General features: G+C 44.1%; 1 protein-coding gene across 3 annotated transcripts; it reads left to right on the forward strand.

Annotated features, from left to right (window-relative positions):
- Positions 1-196: 196 nt before the first annotated feature.
- On the forward strand, positions 197-26,091 carry cgrrf1 (cell growth regulator with ring finger domain 1). Of its 3 annotated transcripts, XM_061811473.1 has the most exons (8): positions 274-414; positions 9,680-9,707; positions 14,047-14,153; positions 14,489-14,625; positions 17,281-17,458; positions 20,736-20,883; positions 20,979-21,086; positions 22,456-26,091. In XM_061811473.1, coding segments are annotated over exons 3-8 (912 nt in total). In that variant the 5' UTR covers positions 274-414; positions 9,680-9,707; positions 14,047-14,151; the 3' UTR covers positions 22,795-26,091. The 3 variants fall into 3 exon arrangements, 2 of the variants coding, with proteins under 2 accessions (XP_061667456.1, XP_061667457.1); XR_009793741.1 differs by lacking the exons at positions 9,680-9,707; positions 14,047-14,153 and having other exon boundaries at positions 197-414; positions 22,456-22,906; positions 23,112-26,091; XM_061811472.1 differs by lacking the exons at positions 9,680-9,707; positions 14,047-14,153 and having other exon boundaries at positions 197-414.

The raw sequence follows: 26,091 nt of genomic DNA on the forward strand, positions 1-26,091 counted from the left end.
ACATTGGAAGTTCCGCTTGAACCCATCAAAATAAAGTTACATTGGCCATAAATTGGATAATAAATCCAGACCAGTAGACCAAACAGTACATTTTACAGTTTACAGATTTGATAAAATTTATTACTTTACTTCTAGCGATTATTCAGTAAAATAAGGTTTATACTACAACGTTTGATATATTACTATTTTGTAAGAATTTTACCTCGAGAGCCACCGTCGATTAAGGTTGTGCTTGTCATAGGAGTCGAGAGTTGTCATTTTGTAGCGTGTGTTTAGGAAATTTCGTTGTCCTATCGTTTCGTTGATAGAAATGGCAGGATTTTTCCTAGTCACATTGTATGAGTACTCGCCACTCTTCTATATTTGCGTCGTTTCATTGTGTTTTGTTGTTACAGCCGCCATTGTCCTTGGCTGGTAAGTGATATTTTTATAAACACAATAACAGTTCTGAAGCTAGTCTGTAAAGTATGGGTAGATCTAATTTCTCCGAATAATATTGCAATGTTCCTAAATCTCCAATGGTCTGGATCGACCAACAGAGAGGTATCACAGATGAGCTAAATTTGAGGAAATGGTACTATTTCTTTTGCGTGAGTCGTTTTACGACAGTGACTTATAAAGAGGGAGTGAACCAGAAGGATCATTAGCAGAACGAGATTTAAAATTAAATGATCTTTGGTTTTCATGTTTTACATTATTTTAGTTGAGCTATAGCTTACATATTTTCATGCATTTCAGTTTTATTTCGTGCAGTATTTTATAATGAAATGATTTTATTACAATGAATGTTGTGGTTCCCTCGTAATAAAAGTAATCATCCATCCATCCATCCATCCATTTTCTTCACTGGTGTAGCGCCAAAGAAAAGGAGTCGGAGGCGGAGTGTCGAACACAGGAACAAACCTTGTTTTAATTCTAGACATCAACACACTAACTGCATTACCGCGGGAGCTCACTACTTCCGAACTCCAGAAGTCCAACAACAAAAACAGTCCGTGCGGAACCCCACAACCCAACTTGATGTCCCGCAGGTGAATTATGTAAACAGCACACAAGCCCCCCCAGAATTCACCCATAGTCAAAATCCCCATGCCGTGGAGGGCCGGCGACCTGACCCCTGGCAGGTGTGCACTGCAGGGGCCGAGGGGGGCGGGGCCGCACTGTCCCTTGAGTCAAGGGACAAGGGCCTTTGGCGGCCTCCAGCAGGGAGGACTGTTGCCTGGCTGCAGACCAAGGCGCCGTGGCGTCTGGGATGAATTCGCCGGGGACCCACAGCGGCTGGCCGTCGACGAGCTCGGCGGACAAGGACATCAGGTCCTCCTTGGGGGCGCACCTGAGGCCGAGCATGACCCATGGGAGCTTATCCAACCAGTTGCCGTCCCTCAAGCAGGACTGCTTTCATGGAGTGGTGGATTCACTCACAGAGATCGTTCGCCTGGGGGTGATAGGCGTTAGTGCGGTGCAGCTTGACCCCCAAACTCTCAGCGACTACGTTCCAGAGTTTGGAGGTAAACTGTGGGCCACTGTTGGAGGAAAAGTTGGACGGGGTCCTGAAGCACGCAACCCACGTGCCGATGAACGCCTGGGCCACGTCCAACGACGTTGTCGAGGAGAGGGGAACGGCTTCGGGACGTGGTCGAACCTCCTCTCGGGGACAGCGAAGGGCTCTAAGGGGGCTTTTTTGTGGCGATGCTCCTTAGCACGCTGATAAGCCACGCATGAGTCAACCCAGGCCTGCACATCCTTCTTAAGCCCGCGCCACACAAATGTCTGGGCCACCAGCCTCACGGACGGTTTCCTGCCGGGGTGGGAGAGGTTGTGGACAGCCTCGAAAACAGCCGTCGCCTGTTCGCAGGGACCAGCGGCCGAGGCTGGCCAGCCGAGAGGTCACACAACAACCTGACGCCTGAGTCACCAACAGTGACCTCCTCCAGGCGGAAACCCTTGTCAGAAGTCTTGAGGGCCTGCACCCCGTGGTCCGAGGCCTGGTCTGCACTCATGGGGGAGTAGTCGAGGCCCACATGCACAGTGCCGACGACCGCCCTGAAGAGCCAGTCCGCGACCACATTGGATTTGTGAGCGATGGGTTGGATGTCTGTAGTGTAATTTAAGAACGATGGGTGACGTTGCTGGCGGGTGGACCACGGCTCGGCCACCTTGGACATGGCAAAAGTGAGGGGTTTATGGTCCACATATGCCGTGAACTTACGGCCTTCCAATCGGGAACGGAAGTGGGGGATTGCCAGCAGAGGCCGAGGAGCTCCCTATCGAATGTGCTGTGTTTGCGTTCTTTGGGGACCAGCTGACAGCTGAAAAAGGCAAGCAGTTGCCAGGCGCCACCGACCCACTGTTCGAATACAGCCCCAACGGCGTAGTCCGATGTGTCAGTAGTAAGAGCAATGGGGGCACCGTGGGAAGGGTGGGTCAGCATAGCGGCCCGACTCAGCCCGGCCTTCGTGGCCACGAAGGCTTCCACCCTCTCACCCATCTATTCAATGTCCTGGTTGGGGGCCTTGCCTTTAAGAGCCTCATACAGCGGCCGCATGGTGTGGGCCACCCGGCGGATGAACCAGTGATAGAAAGTCGCCATCCCCAGAACCTCCTGGAGCCCCCGAGCCAAGCGAGATCGGGAAATAGCTGAGACAGCTTCCACCTTTGCCGGAAGGGGGGCAGTGCCGTTCTTGTGGATGAGGTACCCGAGGAACTGGATCGAGGGCACCCCGAAAGCACACATTTCCGGGTTGATGATCGGGCCGTGCTGCTCGAGTCTCGCGAAGAGGTCCCGGAGGTGCATCAGATGTTTTTCCTCCGAGGAGCTGGCTACGAGGATGTTGTCCAAATAGACAAACACAAAGGGCAAGTCTCTGAGCATCGAATCCATTAAATGTTGGAAAGATTGGGCCGTGTTTTTGAGACCAAACGGCATCCTCAAAAACTCAAACAGGCCAAACGGTGTGATTACAGCCGTCTTGGGAATGTCTGAGGGGTGCACGGAAACCTGGTGATAACCGCGCACCAAATCGACCTTGGAAAACAGGATTTTTCCCACCAGGTGGGCAGAGAAATCCTGAATGTGTTGAACAGGGTAGCCGTAAGGTGTAGTGGCGTCGTTAAGGCGGCGGTAGTCACCACACGGTCGCCACCCGCCACTCGGTTTAGGGACGATGTGTCACGGCGAGGCCCACGGGCTATCAGAGCGGCGGACGATGCCCAGGCGCTCCATGTTGGCATGTTGTCAGACTTAGCGACTGCTAGCTTCTCAGGGTCGAGACGTAGGGCTCTAGCATGAATCGGGGGGCCCTTGGTCTCGATGTGGTGCTCGACCCCGTGTTTAGTTGTGACAGAGGAGAAAGTGAGCCGTGTCAAGCCAGGGAACTCACCAAGGAGGAGCTGATACTTGGTGCCATCTGAGTGAACTGGAGAGATCGCCATAAGTCACCTCATTGCGGACACAGGCAACCGAGGAGAAAACCAGTGTCTCCACCAGACGGCCCTTCTTAACGTCCACCAGCAGCCCGTGGGCACAAAAAAATCAGCGCCGAGAAGAGGGAACGAGACGTCGGCAGTGACAAAGTCCCATGTGAAGCGCCCGAAACACAAGTCCACAGTCTTTATGCCATGTTCGGTTCAGTCTCAAAACGCCGGGACTGACGTCGGGGTCACCAGTGTAGCGCCAAAGAAAAGGAGTCGGAGGCGAACAAACCTTGTTTTAATGGTAGACATCAACAGACTAACCGCATTACCGCGGGAGCTTACTACTTCCTAAGTCTGGAAGTGCAACAACAAAAACAGTTCATGCGCAACCCCACAACCCAACTTGAGGTCCCGCAGGTGAATTATGTAAACACCACACCGCTTATCCTCACGAGGGTCAAGAGGAGTGCTGGAGCCTATCCCAGCTGTCAACCGGCAGGAGGCAGGGTACACCCCGAACTGGTTGCCAGCCAATCGCAGGGCACATAGAGACAAACATTCACACTCGCAATCACACCTAGGGGCAATTTAGAGTGTCCAATTAATGTTGCATGTTTTTGGGATGTGGGAGGAAACCACAATGCCCGGAGGAAACCCACACAGGCACAGGGAGAACATGCAAACTCCACACAGGCAGATCCGGGATTGACCTCAGAACTGTGAGGCCAACACTTTCCCAGCTGTTCCACCGTGCCGCCTAAAAGTAATAATTTTGATGTAATTTTGTCAGGGTTCATTCGGGAACATCAAGAACATAAAACAGATTTCATTGTTCTAGTGTCAGGTGGAAAGCATTGGCCTTATAGTTCTGAGGTCCAGGGTTTGATCCCGGCCCCACCTTTGTGGAGTTTGCGTGTTCTCCCTGCGTTTGTGTGTTTTCTCCGGGCACTCTGGTTTCCTCCCACATCCCAAAAACATGCAATAATAATTGGACACTCTAAATTGCCCCTAGGTGTGATTGTGAGTGCAGCTGTTTGTCTCTTATGTTCCCTGCGATTGGCTGCCAACCAGTTCAGGGTGTACCCTGCCCGTTGACGGCTTGGATAGGCTCCAGCACTCCTACGACCCTTGTGAGGATAAGCGGCTAAGAAAATGGATGGATGGGTTTTGTGTCCTTCTACACTACACAGTTTTTACACAACACTGTCCAAATCCAATTCATCTTTTTTGCCAAGTACTGTATGTTAAAAATACACAAGGGTTTAGCCTCTGGTTGTTGGAGATACTCTAGTACGAAAACAGCCTGTAAATTGAAAGAATACTTTTGTGACATAAAGACAAAAAAAAAAAAAAATCACACCCACTGAACAATAAAAGGTTCCAGTAATATGGTAGTGGTAATTTTTTTCAACAATTTATGCAGTCTTCTCACATTTATAGCTGTTTGAAATGACTAATAAGCTCGTTTGCAACGCCCCTCTTTTTAGAAATTAAATTATAACCCCCCCCAAATGAAATAAAATAAATCAAATAACTGGATGTAACTTAATGAAGTGTTCAAGGTAGGTCGTAGTTCCCCCACACCCCCCAGTTTGAAAACTACTGGACTTATAGAACAATTGTCCAAATTGTCCAGTACAATTACAATTGTCCAAATAGCACAGAGACTTCAAGAAATGTCTGCAATTTAAAGTGACTTGTAGTGCAATCATCTGGGATAATGTAACTGTTGCAGATGCTACTCAGGCACATAAGTGGGCAACATTGGTCAACAGGAGATATGCAAATAGTGCAGCATGTAGAGACTTCTACAGGGAGTATACAAGTAGGTAGGAGGGTACCAATAACTTTTGGGGCAGTTTTGCATGTCTGCTGCAGTCGGAGTTGATCCTTTTTTGTGGCACCATCAAGACTGGTGGATGAACACAGGACTGATTCGATGACTTGTAAGGAGCAGGCTCAATAGCTCCTGTGGTAGACCATGGTTCCTCAGAAGCCATGAGAAGTACATAGAGTGCTGGGTCTTTTTGAGACTGGCGTTGATGTTGGCCTTCCACTTCAGGTCCTGACCGACTGTAATTCCCAGGATCTTGTCTTGATGGTTGAGAAAAGGCAGAGTGATAGCGTGAGGGGCATTTATGGCAAAGGTTGCCTCCTTAAGTCCACGAGCATCTTTACACTCTTGAAAGTGCTCAGCTCCAGGTTGTGTCAGGTACACCAAAGCTCCAGCAACTCCAGTTCCTGTTAATATGCAGTCTCAGAATAAGAATCAGAATCAGCTTTATTTGGCCAAGTGTATAAAAAAAAAAAACACCCAAGGAACTTTTCTCCGGTAGACGGTGCTGCCCTGGTACGACATACAGAACAAAGAACAACAAAGCAACAAGAACAAGGTACATCCACAAATCCCAAGTCTCTGTAAACCACAGGGCTCTAAAAAGTCCAAAGTATTTGCAGGTCCTGATCAGAAGCAGAAGTTCGTCCATTTCGTTGGCTAGGGAGCGTAGGTTTGTGAGATGAATCGACAGGAGCACTAGTCAATGTCCTCTTTTCTGCAGCTTAACTTGTGATCCGGCTCGTGCCCCCCTTCGTCACCGACGCGTAGCCTTGAAGAGTATGCTGACGTGTAACTCCGTAAAAAAGATTCAGCGAATTGGCAAGAATTGTTGAAAAGAAGTCTGAAGAAGACTCTCTGATGATTAGTAAGTCCTCTTTGGTGTACTTGAGTCCCGAAACCCTCGAAAAATCTCAAACAGTACCAGAAAGTACGTGCTGACAGCAAATACACTGGTACGCGCCATTTTGGATAATCTCACCATCATCTTTGATGAGGCCATTGACTGTGGTGTCCTCTACAAATGTCAGGAGTTTTCTAGGTACATTACAGTGCAGTCGTTTGTGTAGAGAGAGAAGAGCAGCACAGAGTGGACACAACCTTCGGGCGTCCCGGTGGTGGTGGATGAGGTAGTGTCTCCCACCCTCACCTGGTGTCTCCTGACCGCCAAGAAGCTTTAAATCCACTGGCACATGGCAGGTGAGATGCTGATCTGGAGAAGCTTGGATGACTCCTATTCAGGGATTGATTGTGTTGAATGCACATCTGAAGCCCACAAACACGATCCTCGCTTAGGTCCCCACGCCGTCGAGGTGTTCTAGGATGAAGTGGAGTCCCGTGTTGACTGCATCATCCGCAGAAATGTTTGCTCAGTAGTCAAACAGCAGTGGCGCACCAAGACATAAAGTGAGGCTCGTGAGGTGGTCCAGTACGTGGTGTTGAAAGAATTTCATAATCAAAGACGTCAGGGTGACAAGTCTGTAGTCATTCAAACCCGAGGTTTCTTGGTGATTGGTATGATAGTTGAGCATTTGGAACAGATGGTACAGTTCCAGAGCTCTATTGAAGATTTGTATGAAGACTTTGAGGCAGGATGAGGACACAAGGTCTGGGCTTGCCGCTTTGGTAATCTTTTGTTGGTGGAAGATACAGTGAAGAAAATAAGTATTTGAACACCCTGCTATATTGCAAGTTCTCCCGCTTAGAAATCATGGAGGGGGTCTGAAATTTTTATTGTAGGTGTATGTCCACCGTGAGAGATAATCTAAAACGAAAAATCCAGAAATCACAATGTAGGGTTTTTTTCTTTTTTTTTTTAAATGATTTGTTTGTCTAATACGGCTGCAAATAAGTATGTGTATCAGCTGAGAAAACCAATGTTACTATTTGGTACAGTAGCCTTTGTTTGCAATTACAGGGCTCAAACATTTCCTGTAGTTGTTCAACAGGTTTGCACACACTGCAGTAGGGATTTTGGCCCACTCCTCCACACAGATCTTCTCAAGATCAGTCCAAATATGTTCTATTGAGTTTAGGTCTGGAGACTGGCTAGACAACGCCAGAACCTTGAAATGCTTCTTACGGAGCCAATCCTTCGTTTTCCTGGTTGTGTGATTCGGGTCAAGGTCATGTTGAAAGACCCAGCCACGACCCATCTTCAATGCTCTGACTGAGGGAAAGAGGTTGTTCCCCAAAATCTCACAATACATGGCCACGGTCATCCTCTCCTTAATACAGTGCAGTCATCCTTGTCCCATGTGCAGAAAAACACCCACAAAGTCACTCCCATTCTTCATAGTAGGGATGGTGTCCTTGGGATGGAACTCATCATTCGTCTTCCTCCAAACACAGTTAGTGGAATTATGACCAGAAAGTTCCATTTTGGTCTCATCTGAACACAGACCTTTCCCCCATGACTCCTCTGTATCATCCAAATGGTCATGGGGAGGCTTAAGACGGGCCTTAACATGTGCTAGTTTAAGCCTTCCGTGCCATGCATGATTTCAAAGCATGACGTCTTAGTGTATTACCAACAGTCACCTTGGAAACGTTGGTCCCAGCTCTTTTCAGGTCATTGACCATGAGGTGATATCTTGCATTGGGCTCCACTCCGATTTGAGATTGATCGTCATGTTTAGCTTCTTCCATTTTCTTATGATTGCCCCAACAGTGGACCTTTTTTCACAGAACTGCTTTGACAATTTCTCCGTAGCCCTTTCCCAGCCGTGTGGAGTTGTACAATTTTGTCTCTGGTGTGTTTGTACAGCTCTTTGGTCTTGGCCATGTTACACGTTTGAGTCTTACTGATTGTATGGGGTGGACAGGTGTCTTTATGCACCTAATGACCTCACACAGGTAGATCTGAAACAGGATAATACATACAATATTAGACAAACAAATCATTTAAAAAAACAAAAATCATACATTGTGATTTGTGGATTTTTCGTTTTAGATGGACATTTTCTTCACTGTACCCTTGGATAAATATTTTCATAAATTTTATTTTATCATAGCAATATAATGACACGGTTATATTGAGGAGTGTCTCCAAATGACTCCAATTCAATTGAGGTGTCGTATCTAAACCATATAAATAACTGGATGAGTTCAAATTTTCTTCAACTAAACCACAACCAAATAGATTATTTTTGGCAACAAAGAAAAGAGAATTGCTGTGAGTAAATACTTTGACACACTATCTTAAAAAAAAAAAAATGAAGACATCCTCTTTGTGATTAACATGGTCAATTTCAAAATTGTTATGATTGGCCTGTCCCCACATCAACTGTTATTTTTATTGTTACATGTTAATTTAGACCAGTGATTTCCAACCTTTATAGGGCCAAGGCACATATTTTACAATTGAAAAATCCCACGGCACACCAACAAAAGTAAATGTCACCAAAATGGATCGATTAATTACTGTAGGTACTTCCTGCCATAGAATAATAGAAGAGCATTTTTTTGTTCTGTTTGTCATTGTGCCTCACTGGCATAAATAGATGAATATAGATACATTATTTCTTGGAATAAATGTTTTTTTTTTTTAGCAATTACATAAAATTGGATAACTTCCCACGGCACACTGATGTGTCCTGGCACACTGTTTGGGAATCACAGATTTAGACTAATGTCCCCTTTGTTCAAACCAGCAAAATGCAACAAGGCAGCTGTATTGCGTTTCTGACAATTTAATCTCACACACATCAACACAACACAAACAGGATAATATCTGACACAAAATAGACGTTCAAGAACAGAATAGTTGAGCCATAACAGCATATAACCGTTGACAATGTTGACAGAGTGTTCCCAAACAAGCAAATGTCTGTCCCAGCGAGTACTCCAAGTGAGCGAAAGTTCCAGCTGGTCCGAAAACGAAAGGCAGGAGGTGTCCGTGTAGTTTGTGTTCCAAGCAATGTAGTTTCCTAGAGCAGCATCAAGGGCGTAAGAAGAAGCCTAGTTGTCCGTCTTTCTCGTCCTTTTATAGGTAATCCTTGAAACATTTCAGACTTCCACGTCACAAAGGACAGAAAGAGTTCTCGTCACACGGACCTCAGAGCATTAGAGGAAACCGCGTCACATCATAAGGACTTAAAAGTATGAAAGGAAACAGTGTCACAAAGATCCGCATCTTAACTTCAATGCATAAAAGGAAAATAAAGAGAACAAAGAGTAAAAATACACACACACATAACATTACACATTGCTCACCAATTTAAAGTGTTGAAATGGATATATTAATTCCCTTGCACATTTGAATTATCTGAGAAGAAGTGTTTGCATGGCTTGTTCACCAGCACGCTAATGGCAATTGAAACAGGATGTGGCAACTCATGAAAATGTTGCCTATGTTTGCCGTACTGGCAAATCAGATTTGCCTGCATCAAAACTCAAAACCCCTTTCTTTTTTGTTTTTGTCATGTTCAGCTGTTAGGTCAAGAAGAAAGGAGGATCTGTATCCTTTTTTAGGCTAGAACAGTTTTACTGTGTCAAAGTTGACTTTTGAAGCTGCTAATTTAGTGTTTTAATATTTTAATGAAAATTAATTGAGAATCAAAGTCAATCCGTCCAACAAAACAAGGTTACTAGAAAGGAGTGAGAAAAGAAGACAAAAGTCAAAGTACTTACTGCAAACAAGAGCCATCGATCAATTTTCTGTACCACTTATTCTCATTAGATATACTGGGTACAGAATGTTTTTCACTCTATGTTGCTGTCATTTGCTACACAAAGTTGCTGTGACATATTAGTAACTTGTATGTTATTTCTGTCCCTCTCATCATCTCTTACATTGGTGCAGAAAATATTCAGACCCCCTTTTCACTCTTGTTACATTCCAGCCATTTGCAAAAATTCTTCTTCTTTTTCTTTCGGCTTGTCCCATTAGGGTCGCCACAGAAGTTATTTTTTTTCCTTCATTAATGTGCACACTGCAACCCATATTGGCAAAAAAATGAATTGTTGAAATTCTTTCACATTAATTAAAAAGAAAAAAATGTGAAATATTACACAGCCACATGTACTGAATACTTAAACCCTTTGCTGCGACACTCATAATTAACTCAGCTGATGCCCATTTGCTCTGTTTATCTTTGAGATTGTTATACACCTTCATCAGAGTTCAGGTTTGCTTGATTATACTGATTTGACCACGGTAGTCCGACTGGTTAGAGTGTTGCCATCACAGTTCTGAGGACTGGTTTTCAAATCCCAGTCCCGCCTGTGTGGAGTTTACATGTTCTCCCGGTGCCTGCATGGTTTTCCCTGGTTTCTCTAAATTGCCCTTAATGTGATTGTGAGTGCGAATGGTTGTCTGTCTCTCTGTGCCCTCCCATTGGCTGGCAACCAGTTCATGGTGTACTCTGCCTCCTACCCGATGATAGCTGGGATAAGCTCCAGCACTCCAGTGACCCTTGTGAGGATATGCGGCTCACAAAATGGATGGATGGATGGATGGATGGTCTTGATGCGGAAAGCCATACATCTGTCTTAATAAGACCTTACAGCTCATGCTGCATGTCAGAACACATAAGACTCATAAGGTCAAATGAACTCCCTGAAAAGCTCAGAGACAGAATTGTGGAAATGCCTGGATCAGGCCAAGGTTATACATATAAAAAAAATCAAAATTTATAATACAAAAATCATAAATGTCAATTCTATTTTCTGTCATTATGGTTTGCTGTGTGTACATTGAAGAAAAATAATGACTATACATTACTTTAGCAAATGGATGCAATATAACAAAGAGTGAAACATTTAAAGCCCAAGTGTCATCCCTATAAACATTCTTAGATATTGTAATGAAAAACATGAACATTATTCACTTCAATGTCTAGACGAAAAAATAAAAGTGAGCGGAGAGCGCGTCATTCATGCGCAAATTTGCAGAAGTGTCATTCTACAACATCCAAGTGGTCGCCATATTGGCTGCATCCTCTGTACGTGACGTCACCCGGACATTCGCGAATGAAAACACGCGGTGGACCCTGCAATGGGAGACGTCCGCGCACCCTTCGCAGAAGCCGTGACCGGCGAACGTGGCACCTCAGCCGGTGTGGCTCATTTTCGGCGCCATGGTGGCTTATAAAGGAGCCGTGCCATGCTGCTTTTGGGGGTCGTTCATAACCGCCGCAGTACGCGATGAACAACACCGTCGAGCCGAGGCGCTTTCCAGCGTGCACGCGGCTGAGTGAGGCATTCTTGGCTGGGTTCTTCAGAGCCGCCGCTGTCCGCGACTCCGAAGCGCAGCCTTTGCTGGCGAAGCGACGCAGCAGCCCGACGCCATCCGACACGCACATTAACATATTTCGTATGCAGATCTTTTGTTACGTAATAAGAGACCGATTACATGGTCTGCCCCAAATTATTATTTTTTTAGTAGCTGTATACATACCCACCTGTTATTTGGAACCCACGAAGCTGTCGTCCTCTGCACCCGTGCAATCCATTTTTCACGACGAACCGGATCTCTTGCAAACCTATGAAGAGTAAATCTATTCTCCCGACTGTTCAAGAAATGTCCAGCAATGCAACGAGCCGGCATTTTAGCTAACACGAAGGAACAACGAGCTACCTTCCCGGAGGTAAAACTAATGGAAACAAATGAGTCCACTTGGGGGCGCCCCTGTCCTTTACGTCACTTCCTGCTTCTTCTTAAAAACAAATCCCTCGAGAGGATTTTCATGGCGGGAGTTACAAAAAGCTGTATACGTCAAAATCATGTTTTGTGGTGAAAAAAACGCATGGGCCCATATTGGCTGCGGTTTTTTTCATGAATAACATACTAAAAATCATCAATTTCATGACAGTAGCCCTTTAAGGGGGTCTTAATATTTTCTCTACTCACTGTTTGAGGGAGGAGTGCTCCAACTTGTGAGGGAAGGATAGGGCTGTAAAGGACAGGATGGAAGACAAGGATTGTGAACCCAGCTGTACATACAAATGAAGTGTGATGGGATACCCAAGCAGTTTTCATATTTGTAAAATATTTGTCACAATAATTGATAATTATACATATACACTTCTGAAAACTAGCAAAATAATGTTGGAGGTCGGAGATTCTCATAGGGAATTCTTCCTGATATATCCTCACAGTACGTTAGGGCTTGCCACGTCAGACTGGCATCTTCCCCCACCATCGGAGCCAACTCACCACCAGGTGGTGATCAGTTAACAGCTCCACCCCTCTCTTCACCTGAGTATCAATACATGCAGCCATAAGTCCGATGAAAAATCGATAAAGTTTCTCATTGAATTGCGACCTATGGTGTCTTGGTGCCAAGTGCACGTATGGACACCCTTATCCATGAACATGCCGTATGTTATGGACTATCTGTGATGAGCACAGAAGTCCAATAGCAGAACATCGCTCTAGTTCTGATCAGGGATGCAGTTCCTCGCAATCATGCCCTTTGATGTCTGACTGTCATTGCACATGAGAGCATTGAAGTCCCCCAGCAGAATTATGCCGTCTCCAGTCGGAGCACTATTCAGGACCCACTGTAAGTACACCAAAAAGAGTGGGTTCTCTGGACTTCTGTTTGGTGCATTGGCACAAACAACATTTAGGACATTTCCCCACACACGAAGGCACAGGGAGGCTACCCTCTCGTCCAACAAGGTGAACCCCAACGTATAGGTGCCGAGGCGGGTGCAATATACCCCACCACACCTGCTCGGCGTCTCACAGCTTGGACAACTTCAACGTGGAAGAGAGTCCAATCCTTCTCAAGAGGACTGGTATCAGAGCCCAAGCCAAAATCTCAAATACATGGCCACGGTCATCCTCTCCTTTCAGTCGTCCTGTCCCATGTGCAGAAAAACACCCCCAAAGCATGATGCTACCACGCCGATGCTTCGAAGTAGGGATGGCGTTCTTGGGATGGAACTCATCATTCGTCTTCCTCCAAACACGGTTGGTGGAATTATGACCAGAAAGTTAAATTTTGGTCTCATCTGACCACAAACCTTTCTTCCAAGACTCCTTTGTATCATGCAAATGGTCATTGGCAAACTTAAGACGGGCCTTGACGTGTGCTGTTTTAAGCAGGGGGAAACTCCCGTGCCATGCATGATCTCAAACCATGACGTCTTAGTGTATTACCAACAGTCACCTTGGAAACGGTGGTCCCAGGTCATTGACCAAGTCCTGTCATGTTGTCCTGGGCTGAGTCGTCACCTTTCTCAGGATCATTGAGACCCCACGAGGTGATATCTTGCATGGGGCTTCACTCCGATTGAGATTGATCGTCATGTTTTGCTTCTTCCGTTTTCTAATGATTGCTCCAATAGTGGACCTTTTTTTTACCAAGCTGGTTGGCAATTTCTCTGTACCCCTTTTGCTCCAACAGTGGACCTTTTTTCACCAAGCTGCTTGGCAATTTCTCCATAGCCCTTTTCAGCCATGTATAGTTGTAAAATTTTGTCTCTAGTGTCTTTGGACAACTCTTTGGTCTTGGGCATGTTATAAGTTTGAGTCTTACTGATTGTATGGGGTGGACAGGTGTCTTTATGCACCTGACGACCTCACACAGGTGCATCCGATTCAGGATAATACATGGAGATGGACTTTTAAAGGCGGACTAACAGGTCTTTGAGGGTCAGAATTCTAGCTGATAGACAGGTGTTCAGATACTTATTTGCAGCTGCATCACACAAATAAATCGTTAAAAAAATAATACATATGCAATTATTGTTATGGTTTCCTTATTTCTCCATCGAGTCGCATGATTGTTGTTATTTGTCAGTTTTTTCACAATTCAAAGAATATATACTTGACTCTTGTTTTATAGCCTACATGTGATTATACATTTATTTTGAGAGATTTAAGCAAGAGTCATCTCATCATGGTGTTTTTCATTTGAGCTGCCAATTTTTTTCTAATCACAAAGTCTGTGATGTAAGTGGCATGTACAAAAGATGTATTCTTTTGTTATAGTTTAGTTTAATAGTGAATTTAAATTGGAGTGTCAAAAATAACTTTACGCATGTGACATTCATTTTTGCTTCTTGATCCTTATTAGCACCTGAACAAACCATTATTATAACATGGGCTCTGCATACCGTGGCTCAGGCACTGCTGGATAGAAGTGCTTAGACTGCAGCTTGGAATGCACTGCTTGTTCAAGAGTGGCTATATTTGAGAGTTGTTATATCAAATATATCATCCACTGACCGGATAACTAAGACAAGACATTTTTTTAAAAAACATTATTTTGCTTCAATATATTGCAGGTTTGGGTTTGATGTCCCAGTGATCTTGCGTGGCTCTGATGACACACAATCAATCTTACCAACTCCCGAAAAGAAAATGGTTCAGATGAGCAATCCTTTTTCCCTCAAGATGGGTTCAGGATTCGCATCTGTTGTAGGTAAGAAGTATGGAGCATCATTATTGAAACTACAGTGGGACCTCTATGGTGAGGCAATTTGTTTAAACTGCATTAAGGTTGACCACCGATTTGTTTGGATTTGAAAAAATTCCCAGAGGTTTTCCACAGTCCAGAGGCAAAATGTTGTGCCGTAGAGCCCATTTATAAATTGTACAAAGAAATCTTGTTCTTAAAACGTTTCCTATGAACGGAATTGTTTTATGAAATGTGTGTTGATACAAAAACACCGGAACATGCCCAAAACCTTCCCTTACATTTTGATATGCAGTGTGTTGAGGATATTTATTGGCCAAGTATGTAACAACACACAAAGAATTTGTGTCCAGTAATTGGTCCTGCTCTAGTATGACATACATGTTGAGTATGAAGAACAGATCAAATGAAGTGACAGAATCGAAGGACGATTGACTGTCAATTGACAGGGAACTTTTTTCCTTTTAAGAACTCAGTTGTGCAAAGTTGTGCGAGGATGGAATCTTCGAGCATGCCCGTTAGGCGCTCGGCCAGTGAAACGACAATTGTGGAAAGGATATCAATGTTAAAGGAGTGTATGCAGCTTAAAGTGGTGAGTTCTGCGATAGTCTGTCGTATCTAATTTTAATACCGACTGGCCCAGCAGGGTGTGGGTATAACTCATTGTCAGTTAGCTGTTCAAGATTTTAATAGTTAAATTGCAAGAGGGAAGAAACCGTTGGAATGCCTAGTAGCTTTTATTTGTATTGCGTGGGTAAGGTGTAAGGTAACTGGAAAGTAAAATAAGGGGGAGACAAATTCCTTGTGTGTTGTTACACACGTGGCCAAGAAAGCTGATTATGATACTGATGATGGTGTGTAAGATGACTCTCGTGGTGGGGAGGAAGATTAAGAAGACAAAGGCAGAGAAAAGAACTATATGGTGGAAGCTGAGAAAAGAAGAGTGTTGTTAAATAATGTAGATGGGAATACATGGAGAGGCAATGTAGAAGTGGCAAAGACAGTTGGTCCTGATGACATAACTATGGATATAAGATAGCATCCTGGAGACGAGGTTGTTCAACAGAATTCTAACGGGTGAGCAGATGCCTGAGGAATGGAGAAAAAGTATGCTGGTGCCCATTTTTTTCCACTGATCTCGGAACCAAAGAATAATCAAATAGATGGGCCACAATGAAGTTATGGGAAATAGTATTGGAGGCTAGACTCGGGACAGAATTGAATTTTGTGAGCCACAATGTAGTTTTATTTCTAGAAAGAGTACCACAGATGCATTATTTGCCTTAAGGGTCTTGATGGAAGTACAGAGAACGTCAGAAGGAGCTAAACTGTGTCTTTGTGGATTTAGAGAAGACCTATGACAGAGTACTAAGAGAGGAACTGTGGTACTGCACGCGTATCTGTGCTGTGGCAGAGAAGTTAGAATAGCGCAGGACTTGTATGAGGGCAGCAGAACAGTGGTGAGGTGTGCCATAGGTTTGACGGAAGAATTTAAGGTGGAGGTGGGAATGCATCATGGATTTGCTCTGAGCCCCTTCCTGTTTGCTGTGGTAATGGATAGGGTGATAGATGAGGTTAGGCTGGAGTCACCTTGGACCATAATGTTCGCAGATTACATAGTGATCTTCAGTGAAAGCAGGGAGCAGGTGGAGGAACAGTTAGAACGGTGGAGGCATGCATTGAAAAGGAGAAGAATGAAGATTTGTAGAGAAGTAAAACAATATCTGTGATTGAATGAGAGGGGTGGAGAGTGAGACTACTGGGAGAACAAATAGCAACGATGGTGGACTTCTAATACTTGGGGTCAGCAATCCAGAGCAATGTTGAGTGTGGTAAGGAAGTAAAGAAACGGGTCCAAATGGGTTGTAATGGGTGGACGACTGTGTCAAGTGTAAGGTGTCAAGTCTCTATTGAGACTAAGGTTAACATTTATAAAACAGTGGTGAGGCCAGCTATGATGTACCAGATAGAGACAGTGGCACTGAAGAGGGAGGACGGAAGGAACAGGAAGCAGAACTCGAGGTGACCAAAATGAATATGTTCAAAGGGGTTCAGTCTAAGAGTGAGCAGATTGGATTAGAAATCATCAGAGGGACAGCCAAAGTTATGTTTTGGAGACAAAGTTTGAAAGAGCAGCATGGTTTGGACAGAGGTATAGACATAGACATATTGGTCGAAGAGTGATGAGGATAGAGATGCCAGGCTGGAGGAAGACCAAAGACAAGGTTGATGGATGTAGTGGTGAAGGAAGACATGAGGGCAGTTGATTAAACAAGGATGCAAGATATTGCTTGACACAGAAAAGGATGACACACTGTTGCAATCGTGAACAAAGAAAGGCGAAAGGAAATGAAGCAACGTGACGGAAACTTGAAACAGTCAGAACTTAAATCTTCTTTTTCAGTTGAAAGTTATAAAAATGCCATTAATCTATTGCAGTCTCTTCTGGTGCATGTGGTTTGGTCATTGAGGGGGACATTAAGAGAGACGTTAGCAAGGTTATCTTGATATACTGAGCCCCTGTGAGATGACATCTTGCATGGTACCAGTTTAGGGTTAATGGTGTCATGCGAACTTCAGGGCAGCATTTGAGATTTTACTCCAGGTGTCAGTGTGTTTTTGCATTCCAGATTGTAATAAAAACCCCTCTACATTCTACAGATGGTCTGTGGTTGAAACCATGTTGTTTGGAGCCCTGCATCTTGAGCTGTTTCTGGGGTTGTGATGTCACTGTCCTACAGCGAGTGTTGCAGGCCCACCAGGGTGGCTCCAGGTTCAGTACCCACCATCATTTCCAAGATGTGTTGAACCCCTTCTCTCATCACTGCCAGACCTTCTTGTATCCTTTCTGGGCCACAAAAATGTTGCAAAGAAGAAAATTGATTTTTTTGTTTTGTCAGACATGTTCCTAGAAAAAACAGCTAAGACAAGCCTGAGGACTGTAGAGAGTGAACTCAAACCAAGCAAGATTGTCCTTCTCGCGAGAGACAGATAAGAAAGAAACACTGGTAGTGCGTTCCTTCAGAATGCCAAACTCGTAGTCCCTGTCTGCTCTTTTTAATTGCTTTCTCAGGTCAAAGGGTTACATGGTTACACAGTGAAAATGCTGACACAGATGGCTACACCAACAGCACACTAAGGTACATGTTTCTTCAAGGGTGCAAGAGTATGCTGATAAACCCACAAGAGAAAAACCATGGCATTGTTTAAAGACATGTTTATGGCTTTTGGGGGTATCCTCTTGCGGTAGAAGGGCGTTATCTCCTCCCAGTCTTAAGGAGTATTTGCTTAAGAACAGAAGGCAAACATGCTGAGGTTAGGAAGGAGACATCGCTTCCCAGTGTTCAGGAGTATCAGCTTGAGGTCGGCAGGGTGGCATTGCCCCCCAGGTGTCACTGAGTCACACTTCAAGACACGCACGCAGCTCACAAAGAGAACAATTCGCACTAAGACTAACAGAAACAAACGCATGATAAAACAATCTTAACAGCAACTATAGTTGTAATGATATATTTTTATCATGATAACTAACGTAGTAATAAATTCCTCATCAGGTTTTTTCCTCTAAATTTGCATCCTTAATTTTCCATCAGCTCACGGAACACAAAAATTGAGTTTGGTATAGTATTTGAGGGGTCTTTGGTCCTTATATGAGGCTACTTTACCGAGACTCCCCAATACCCCACGACACTCCACCCCCTAAAAACTCACACTGTGACAAGCAAGTCCAATGTTTAGTAAAATCCATGTATTGACATGAAATCGGATCTAGCCAAATACAAATATTACTTAATACAGGGTGTTTGCGAACTCACAGTAAAACTACTGTTTATTTTTATGAAGAAACATGTTTCAGTACAATTTAAAGTCGGCCTGTCATGAAATGGATGATTTTTGGTATATTATTAATGAAAAACCCACAGCCAATATGGTCCCATGTTTATTCACCACAAAACATGATTTTGACGCATACAGCTTTTTGTAACTCCCGCCATGAAAATCCTCTCAGGGATTTGTTTTCGAGAAGAAGCGGGAAGTGACGTAAAGGACAACGGCGCCCCCTAGTGGACTCGTTTGTGTTGTTTCCATTAGTTTTACCTCCGAGAAGGTAGGTCGTTGTTCCTTCGTGTTAGCCAAAATGCCAGCTCATTGCATTGCTGGACATTGTTTGAACACTCAGGAGAATGGAATTACGTATGAAATGTGTCGATGTGCGAGTCGCCGAGCCAACAATGTGTTACTCAGCCTCGTCTCGATAGTGTTCATCGCGTACTGTGGCGGCTTTGAACATGCTAAAAGCAGCATGGCTCAGCTCCACCTCCTCCTTATATTCCACCGGCGCAGAAAATCAGCCAGACCAGCTGAGGCACCGCATTCGGCGGTCACAGCTTCTGCGAAGGCTGCGCGTCGGGCTTTGCGACGGGGGTGGCTCTGAAGAACCCAGCCAAGAATGCGTTACTCAGTCGCGTGCGCGCATAAAGCACCCCACCTCGACTGGGTTGCTCAGGACTGCGACGTCTGTGAGCAGTAAAGCAGCACCGCTCGGCTCTGTCATAAGCCACACCGGCTGGCTGCGATGAGCTGTGATGGCTCATCTCCGCCGCGGAAGTGGATCGGACGGGGATGCGGTTTGACCGTGATCGTAAATCATCTGAATATGGCTCGAAACATATTGTAATATTGTCTTGAGGGCTCGAAACAATTGTGTAATATTGCCCCAGTAACTTCACTCGGTTGTGTGGTGCGTCGGAAAAATCTGTTGTAACCCTTCCATAGTAGCAGGCACTGCGCGTTTTCAACGGTGGAAGTGACGATGAAGTCAAGGACAGAGGACGCGACGAATATGGCGACCACTGGGATGTCAAGGGACACTCAATTGCGCAACTTTGCGCATTGATGACACATGATCCGCTCACATTTATTTTTTCGTATAGACATTGAAGTGAATACTGTTATATGTATTTTTCATTACAATATCTATTTTAGAATGTTTATAGGGATGACAATCCCACTTTAATGTACCCCCTATGTGTGTTTCTTTGGGCTTGTCCCTTTCGGGGTTGCCACAGCGTGTCATCTCAGATGAACGCACATATGTTTGGCACAATTTTTACACCGGATGCCCTTCCTGACGCAACCCTTCTCAGGGAGTGGAGGCCCCAGTGGGATACGAGCCCACAACCCCTGGTTTACCAAACCAGTGCTCTAACCACTGAGCTACAGGGCCTCCTTTTTAATGTACCCCCTATGTTCTATATTAAACGTCTGTTGTTAAGAATATAAGTGCAGAGTGACCTCGGGAAGGTACAGTGGCAAAACATGTTAGGGTGTTGGCCTTACAGTTCTGGGGACCGGCACTCCCACATCCCAAAAACATACATTAATTGAAGACTCTAAATTACCCCTAGGTGTTGTTATGGTCCTGCCGGTCCAGCCCTGGCTGTGCGGGTGCCTGCACGGGCGCGCTGATTGGGAGGCGCTGATTGGCCCCGGTGTATATAGGACCATGGGGATGACTGGTCCGGCGCCATATTGTCGGATCTCATGCCCTGTTCCTGCACTCCCGTATCTCTGATCAACAACCCGTGTGGACCGACCCCGTAAGCCTGACTCCCTTGATACTCCTGCCTGCTTTGATCGTTCTCCCGATTACCGACTCTTGCCTGCCCGCTGACCTGCTCTCTCTGCCCGACGTCCCGACTACCGCTGCTGCGCCTGACTTCCTGCCTGATACCCGACCTTAGAATAATAAACGTTTTTCCCGAATTACACCTGCGTCTCCCGACTCCTGCATTTGGGTCTTACCTCCTTTCCGATGGGTCGTGACAGGTGTGAATGTGAGTGTAACTGTTGCCTGTCTCTATGTGCCCTTTAATTAGCTGGCAACCAGTTCAGGGAATACCTTGCCTCCTACCCGTTGACAGATGGGATTGGCTTGAGCATTCCCGCGACCCTTGTGAGGATAAGCGGCTAAGAAAAGGAATGGATTAAAATTTTGATTTAGAATGCCGTTGATTTTTTTTTTAAATTTAATTTAAATGGAGGAAGATATTTCATGGATTAAAATAAATGTATTTTTACCCTGAATGTTTGACTCTTTAACGCAATTCTTCTAGTATCAGCAGTGAAGACAGAGAGGAACGCTACTCTCATATTCCATCTGATCAGGGACTCTCAGATTTTGGGCCATTGCCAAGACAACGCTATCCTCTTGTAGCTGTGTTGACTTTGGCGGAAAATGAAGCCCGAGATGGATACAACATTGTGAGTTCTTCAAATATTAAAATAACCACAAGTTTGCGGCTAAAATAGGGGTGTCAAACTCTTCTACCAGAAAACATCATGGAATCTTCTTTCAGGTGGCCAGTGTCAGTGTTATTCATTTACCTGATAATAAACACAACCTGTCTGCAAGGATCCTCTTCCAGTACCTTCTCACCTCACAAGGGAACATGTACGAGTTAAAGGTATGTTTTTAATGGTCCCATATTTTGGCCATTAAGACTTCCAGCAACTCTGTAATATGGATTTAGTCTAAGTTTCAATTTCATTTAAAAAAATACCTTGGAGCGGCTGTTTATAGCATCTGCCTAACAGTTCAGTTTCAAATCCCGGCTCACCTGTGTGAAGTTTGCATGTTCTCCCAGTGCCTGCATGTTTTTTCTCCGGGGACTCCGGTTGCCTCCCACATCCCAAAAACATGCATCGGAGGTTGATTGAAGACTAAATTGCCTGTAGGTGTGAATGGTTGTTTATTGTTTGTGTGCCCTGCGATTGGATGAGAACTACAGTGAAGAAAATAAGTATTTGAACACCCTGCTATATTGCAAGTTCTACCACTTAGAAGTCATGGAGGGGTCTGAAATTTTCATCGTCGGTGCATGTCCACTGTGAGAGAGATAATCTAAAAAGAAAAATCCAGATGCTACCACCCCCATGCTTCACAGTAGGGATGGTGTTCTTGGGATGGAACTTATCATTTGTTTTCCTCTAAACACTCTTAGTGGAATTCTGACCAAAATTTTCCATTTTAGTCTCATCTGAAAACTTTCTCCCATGACTCCTTTCCACCCTTGTGGAGTTGTACAATTTTGTCCCTGGTGTCTTTGGACAGCTTTTTGGTATTAGCCATGTTACAAGTTTCAGTCTTACTGATTGTATGGACAGGTGTCTTTATGCAGCTAACGACCTCACACAGATACATCTGATTCAGGATAATACATGGAGTGGAGGTGGACTTTTAAAGGCGGACTAACAGATCTTTGAGGGTCAGAATTCTAGCTGGTAGGTGTTCAAATACTTATTTACAGCTGTATCACACAAATAAATCGTTAAAAAATTATACATTGTGATTTCTGGATTTTTCTTTTTAGACTATCTCACAATGGACATGCACCTACGCTGAAAATTTCAGACCCCTCCATGATTTCTACATGGGAGAACTTGCATTAGAGCAGGGTGTTCAAATACTTATTTTCTTCACTGTAGCTCCTCGTATCATCGGGACACACAAACCCCTCCACCACGATAAGGTGACGGCTCAAGGAGGGGCTGATGGAAATCAACTTGAGAAATTCGAGTGTCCTGATTTTAGGTCTCTCGGCAGAAAAATGTCTGCAACTCAGGAATCCAAAGACGATTCTAATTCATGTTTCAGTTTTCTGTAGGTTTCATAGAGCCACTATTACATCCCAAATACTGGAAGTTGGTTTGTTCAAAAATGACCCGTAAGAAGCCAAGCTTGTTTCCAATTTTTAACAGCAGCTTATATTTCAGTCTTTATCTTTAAACCTCTCTGAGTTAAATAAAACTGAAATTTTGTTCAATCACTTGCAGGCACTCTTCATGTCAGCTAATAGTAGTGGAGAATCTGCTCATCCTGATACCAACCCAGTTACCGGTCCCAGTGAGCCGGAGTGTGAGGAGGAAGACAACGAAAAGGTGGCATCAGTTGTAGACGGTGGTGAGGAGCAAGATGAACAAGTCTGGTCCAAGGGGCAGGGCAGAGACTGTGTGGTGTGTCAGAATGAAGCTGTCAACCGAGTGTTGCTGCCCTGCAGACACGCTTGTGTTTGTGACAGTTGTGTGGCTCACTTCCAACACTGCCCCATATGCAGGGCTTTCATCCAGGAGTCTTTTGCTCTCTCTCTTGTTCCAGCTGCATCTGAACAATGACACTATTGGGGCAATAAAGGCATTCGCACACCCAACAACGCCTGTGTTGCATTGTGTTACCGACACATCGCCCCACAGGACCAAGTGACGCAGACGACAACACAATAATGCTGTGGGTAGAATGCCATAATATCCATTTTAGTCATATGTTTGTTTTAGCGGAGACTGTTCCACCGTTTTGGCTGCTTGTTGAAGAAAAAGCTAACAAAAATAGTTTTTAAAAATGCAGAGAAAACGCCTCCTTGTGGTCTCCGTGCCAATAGCAGGCATTGCGACACCCCCACTTGGAGAATTGCTGTAAATTTTCAAATCTGCAGGTGTGGTCTCCAGTATAAAGCCAAACTCCACCTGGGATGAGCACAGTGACGTCAGGGCGGTCGCCACCCACGCAAGTATAAAGAAGCCTGAAGTTGGCTAACTGCCTTTGCAAAGTATTGTAAATCCCACAGGAATCGGTGTCACACTATTATAGTAATATTCGAATGATTTAGGAATTGGTTTTCTATGAAGAACATGATTATGCACCATCATTAAGTTTTTTCCTTAATAGTTGTTAATTTATTCACTTTCACTCTTTAATTTTACAACAAAGAAGGCATTTATAACAGAGCATCTTAAGCAACATCAAAATGTAGATCGTGTGGCACAACCCTGTATTTTGATAGAAGTACTTTTCCCAATTAGAAAAGTTTACTGGGTGTGTATCGTGAGTTTTAAGATTTGTGAATAATGTAACCATTTTGTGATGAAGATTATATATTTTCCTTCCTGACAGTTATTTTCAATGAAGTCAAAATTAGGTGTGATGGGTTGTGTCAGTCCTGTGGCTGACTACTGGAGTACACTTTACATCAGGGGTACCCAATGTGTTGATCACGATTAACCAGTCAGTGACAAAAAACATCAGCCTCTCATCCATCTTGCTGCTTGATTCAGGTGTGCCCAATGCGTCGATTGACAGTCGGTTTGACAAACCATGTCACTTGCACATAAAGGTGTGTTGTAGTTTTTTAATTCAAGGTTGAATATTAATGATTGCTTTAGTCATTGTAGATCATATTCAAAAAATATTTTATTATCACCTGTTACAATCATTCACAGCCATTGACTGCTGTTGAATTCAAATATCCATGTTAATATTGAGGACTGGTAGTGAATTAAGTAAAATGTACGGTGCCTTGTGAAAGTATTCGGCCCCGTTGAACTTTTCGTCACATTTCAGGCTTCAAACATAAACATATAAGATTAATATTTTTTGACAAGTGGGACACAATTGTGAAGTGGAATGAAATTTATTGGATATTTTAACCTTTTTTTTAACAAAAACCTGAAAAGTGGGGTGTGCAATATTACTCGGCCTCATTGCATTGCATTAATATTTTGTAGCGCCACCTTTTGCTGTAATTACAGCTGCAAGTCACTTGGGGTATGTCTCTGTCAGTTTTGCACCCTGAGGGACTGAAATTCTTTCCCATTCTTCCTTGCAAAACAGCTCGAACTCATTGAGGTTGGACAGAGAGCGTTTGTGAACAGCAGTCTTCAGCTCTGCCCACAGATTCTCGATTGGATTCAGGTCTGGACTTTGACTTGGCCGTTCTAACACCTGAATAGGTTTATTTGTGAACCATTCCACTGTAGATTTGGCTTTATGTTTTGGATCATTGTCCTGTTGGAAGATAAATCTCCATCCCAGTCTCAGGTCTTTTGCAGACTCCCAACAGGTTTTCTTCCAGAATGGTCCTGTATTTGGCTCCATTCATCTTCCCATCAATTTGAACCATCTTCCCTGTCCCTGCTGAAGAGAAGCAGACCCAAACTATGAGGCTGCCACCACCATGTTTGACAGTGGGGATGGTGTGTTCAGGATGTTGAGCTGTCTTGCTTTTACGCTTAACATATCGTTTTGCATTCTGACCAAAAAGTTCATTTTTGGTTTCATCTGACCAGAGCACCTTCTTCCATGTTTGCTGTGTCTCCCAGGTGGCTTGTGGCAAACATTAAACAAGACTTTTAATTGATATCTTTGAGAAATGACTTTCTTCTTACCACTCTTCCATAAGTCAGATTTGCGCAGTGTACGACTGATTGTTGTCCTATGGACAGACTCGCCTACCTCAGCTGTAGATCTCTGCAGTTCATCCAGAGTGATCACGAGCCTCTTGGCTGCATCTCCTATCAGTCTTCTCCTTGTTAGAGGTGAAAATTTAGAACAGGGGTGCCCTAACTTTTTTATTCCCAAGATCTACTTTTCAAGCAGCAAGCTTCGAGGGCAGGGCCTTTTTTGTTTTTTTTTACTACAAAAATGCAAAACATTTATTTTAAAGTATCTTGAGGATTTTTTATGTGTAAATGTAAGTTTGTGTGCTTTGCATAATCGCATGAGCCAATCTCTCAGTCTTGGAAGAACTTATTAACAATGATGTGACGAACTCGGAACGATGCTTTGGTGGCGGCTGTCACTGTTGAACTATTTTGTGTGAAAAGTGACTGCTGTGCAGCCAATTGGGATTTTAGTTCATTCACTTTTCTCATTCTCAGTTTGCTTTTCGCCGGAATGTCGGCATCATATTTTCCATAAACAGTTGAAAAATGCCACTACACATTTCATTCCACTGACAGATGAGGCAAACACACTTTGAAAGTAACATGACAACAAGGGTTTAAAATAGGGGGGAATTTGCTGACTAGCATGTTTTCCTGTACTGTTTGCACATGCGCGGTGAGTTTAGGGTCAGAAAAATACAACCGTCTTTTTTTTTTGGGCACGCCATCGCGATCGACCCAAACTACCTCGTGAGACGCATTGAGCACCCCTGGTTTAAAGGGATTTGCAGTGGTCTGATACGTCTTCCATTTCAATATGATTGCTTGCACAGAGCTCCTTGCGATGTTTAAAGCTTGGGAAATCTTTTTGTGTCCAAATCCAGCTTTAAACGTCTCCACAACCGTATCTCGGACCTGCCTGGTATGTTCCTTGGTCTTCATGATGCTCACTGCACAGAACCCTGAGACTATCACAGAGCAGGTGCATTTATACATACATTTGTTTCCACACACAGGTGGATTCTATTTATAATTATCAGTGATTGGCTCATTCAGAGATCCTCACTGAATGTCTGGAATGAGTTTGCTGCACTGAAAGTAAAGGGGCTGAGTAATATTGCACACCCCACTTCTCAGTTTTTTGTTAAAAAAAAGTATAAAACATCCAATAAATTTCATTCCACTTCACGATTGTGTCCCACTTGTTGATTCTTGACAAAAACTGAAAATTTCTGTTTGAACCTGAAATGTAGC

The sequence above is a fragment of the Syngnathoides biaculeatus genome, chromosome 23 (genome assembly GCF_019802595.1).
Source record: "Syngnathoides biaculeatus isolate LvHL_M chromosome 23, ASM1980259v1, whole genome shotgun sequence".
Lineage (NCBI taxonomy): Eukaryota > Metazoa > Chordata > Actinopteri > Syngnathiformes > Syngnathidae > Syngnathoides > Syngnathoides biaculeatus.